At 58.1% G+C, this 2,811-nt stretch overlaps 1 protein-coding gene across 2 annotated transcripts; it reads right to left on the bottom strand.

Annotated features, from left to right (window-relative positions):
- Positions 1-6: 6 nt before the first annotated feature.
- Positions 7-2,336, bottom strand: LOC119003322 (proline dehydrogenase 1, mitochondrial-like). 2 transcript variants are annotated; one of them, XM_037069574.1, is made up of 3 exons: positions 2,134-2,336; positions 1,088-1,179; positions 7-95 (listed from the first exon to the last, which is right to left on the bottom strand). In XM_037069574.1, the coding sequence occupies exons 1-3, from the start codon at positions 2,319-2,321 to the stop codon at positions 55-57; spliced, it is 321 nt and encodes a 106-aa protein (XP_036925469.1). In that variant the 5' UTR covers positions 2,322-2,336; the 3' UTR covers positions 7-54. The 2 variants fall into 2 exon arrangements, with proteins under 2 accessions (XP_036925469.1, XP_036925470.1); XM_037069575.1 differs by lacking the exon at positions 7-95 and adding an exon at positions 789-807 and having other exon boundaries at positions 1,081-1,179.
- Between the last annotated feature and the right edge of the window lie 475 nt (positions 2,337-2,811).

Consider the following 2,811-nt stretch of genomic DNA (forward strand, 5'->3'; position numbering starts at 1 on the left):
CCATTCTTAATCCTAAAGGAAAGCCACATTCTAAAACTGGCAGCTGCATCGTGTTCATTTTAACAGTTGAAGCCAGAACTCATCCCTCCTGCGCACGAAAACCGGCCCCCCTACATCCAGCAACAAGACCGGGGCGTCCAAGGTGGGAAATGAGGACCTAAGAAGGCCCCAGGGGTGCAGGGAAGACGACAGCTGGGACTCTGCTCTGCCCCCACCACAACCAACCAGACCCCCAACCCTGGCAGCCGCACTCAGGAGGGCGCCCTGGCACCCAGGTTCCCAACGGCAATGGCTGCCACTGCCGTGCATTGGAAACGGTGGTTTTCAGTTGCAACTTCACACTGAAAAAGCAGCACCACCGTGAACGAAGCGACGTTACTGGGTGGGTGTAGAACAAGCACCCAGCTCTCCAGGCTGCACCTTCCCCTTCGGGAGGCCCCACTCAGCAGCAAGTCCTGGGCTTGCGGTGCTCCCACTGTGGGATGGGGGCCCCTACTTTACTCTGGGGAAATGAGGGCCTGCAAGACCAGGTGCTGGGCCTGAGTCCCAGGAAGGCAGAGGCTGGGGAGAAGCAGGGGAACTAGAAGCTCTGGTGTGGGCTGCTTGGGTTAGGGCATGAGATAGAAGAACATGGAATATGAAAGGATTTGCTTCACCTTACTCCTGTATTTGGCTTGTAAGGATTCTGGCAGTTTTGCTCCATGGTGGGGGTGGGGGATTGTTCATAAAGAGACCAAGCATCAGAGGCCTGAGGCATTCCAACATTTCACACTGTCTGGCTGCATTTTAATGAGCTGTTTCAGTCACCTAATAAACTTATTTGAATTTGAAACTTCAGTAAGGTTTTAATTTCAAAAACCAAATGAACTGCAAATACCCTTTTCTACTGTAGAGCCAATGCCCAGGCGGCCCTGGCGGGGTGGGGGCCTGGGAGGCACTCCAGCCTGCCCTGCAGAGGTCCCCCCAGTGCCCACTGTGTCCAGCAGGTCACTCTGTACATGCTTCCGGGCTGCTTGTCCCAGCCCTGCCCTGACCAGGGAGCACCTGTACCGCTATAGGAGCAGGGGAGGGGACGCCTACCTCCTCAACGTGAAGCGCACCGTGTCCTCATTGTGGGAGGCCACCATCACTTTGGCTTTGGCATTGTGCTTCAGCTCCTCCAGGACATAATTGAGGCACCTGGGGGTGGGGCGGGTAGCACATGAGCCTGGGTCCGGAGTGTCCCCCACATTGGCAAAGGCCCAGGGTCATCCAGCAAGCCCTCCCGTTCTAAAGGTGCTCATGGTGACAGAACCGAGGCAAGGAGCACCTGTCCCTCCCCAGTGCCTTGTAAGAGAAAAGGCGAGCAGCTCAGCACTATACATTCAGAGGGACGGAGCTGAGGCACGGTGCCCTGTGTACCCATGACAGATGCGGGTTCAGCTTCAGGAAAGGGTCTTCCAGGAAATTTAGGGAGGGTGGGCTCCCTGTGCCAGGGCAGCGCTGAACAGCGCCTCTGTCTGGCAGTGAAAACGACTTGGCCAGGTGCTTGCTACCTGATCCGGCAGCTCCGTTTCCAGCAACAGCTGTGATGGTCTGCCGCTGACCTGGGGGACTCAGGTCCAGCGTTTTCAGAAAAACAAGGACAGGAGTGAGCATGCTGCACCAGCCACCACGTGGGCCGCACCAGCAAATGCCAGGCGGTGAGGGGAGGCACTGCGGTCTCTGAATTTACAGCTGTCCACACAGCCTCCGAGAGAAATGGCACGAGGTCGGCCAGTCCACACTGCATCAGACACCACAATGGGCGGTCCCGGAAGCCGGTCGAGTGCAGTGTGGGCAGGGCCACTCGGGCACCAGCAGGAGCTGCTGGGACTCAGGCCAGCTTAGTTTGGTCCAGTCAACTTTTCTATGTTGAAGAGCCACCTTAATGTGTTTGAAAAAGTAAAGCAAAAGCAGAGAAAAATAATCAGTTCAGGCCTCAGGGGGAAAGCCTTGCTCCTACCAGAAGCTTCTGACCTCCAGGGCTGCTCCCCCTTTGGATGGGGGTCCATCGGCTCAGCTCCAGCACCAAGGAGGGATATCTCCATCAATGCTTCCTTACTCCCCTCCCTAGGTGCCCGAGGCCCTGGGAGCCAAGGAGGCCCGGCGCACCTGTGGTACATGGCGTTGGTGGCCTCATAGGTGGGGTTGATGGGGTCCTCATAGCCAATCTCTGCGGCTCGGGCCTGCTCCTGGGCCATGTATGCTCCCCGCACCAGCTTGGCTGCAAAACACCAGCCCTCCCGGCGAGCTAGTTTCACATCCAGGGTGACACTGTCATAGGCGTCCTGCAGAGTCATGGTCAAAAGTCAGTACCTAGGTCAGCTCCTCTCCAGCCAGCACCCCCTAGGGCCTTCCTGGGCCCAAGAGCCTCAGGGGCATAGTCTGCCAGGGGTACCAGGGCAGTGGCAGCAGCTGGCTGAGGTGCCTGGTACCCTATGGGTGCTCAGGATCTGGGAGACAGGTGTGGGTGAGGGGGGCCCTTGGACCCCTATCCTCAAGGAATGTTGACAGAAGGGCCACCTGCAGCTTCTGTTTGGCCTGGAGAGTCCTTCAAAAGGATAGGCCAGGTGCCAGCAGCCATGGTACATGGCAGTCTCCTCAGGCGGACTTGGGGGTGGGCATCTGCCTGGAGAGCCCCCTACCCCCACAGCCTCAACATCTACCTACCCCACTGCCTCCGGACACCTCACTCGCCCCCAGAGGTGGCCCATTCTTGGTTTGGGCAAGGGGCCTCTGCCCTGAGGAGTCACTGAAGATGCTGCACAACTCGAGCCCCATCATCTTCCC

The sequence above is a fragment of the Sturnira hondurensis genome, unplaced genomic scaffold (assembly GCF_014824575.4).
Source record: "Sturnira hondurensis isolate 20B ecotype Veracruz unplaced genomic scaffold, ASM1482457v3 Scaffold0018690, whole genome shotgun sequence".
NCBI lineage: Eukaryota > Metazoa > Chordata > Mammalia > Chiroptera > Phyllostomidae > Sturnira > Sturnira hondurensis.

Bases quoted from the DNA above. Each gene is read 5' to 3' on its own strand.
- LOC119003322 (XM_037069574.1), bottom strand. From the start codon at position 2,321: ATGACTCTGCAGGACGCCTATGACAGTGTCACCCTGGATGTGAAACTA. The intron at 1,180-2,133 runs GTGCGCCGGGCC...CCCCACCCCCAG, and splicing joins ACCAACGCCATGTACCACAG to GTGCCTCAATTATGTCCTGG. The intron at 96-1,087 runs TGAGGAGGTAGG...GGCCGGTTTTCG, and splicing joins GGACACGGTGCGCTTCACGT to TGCGCAGGAGGGATGAGTTC.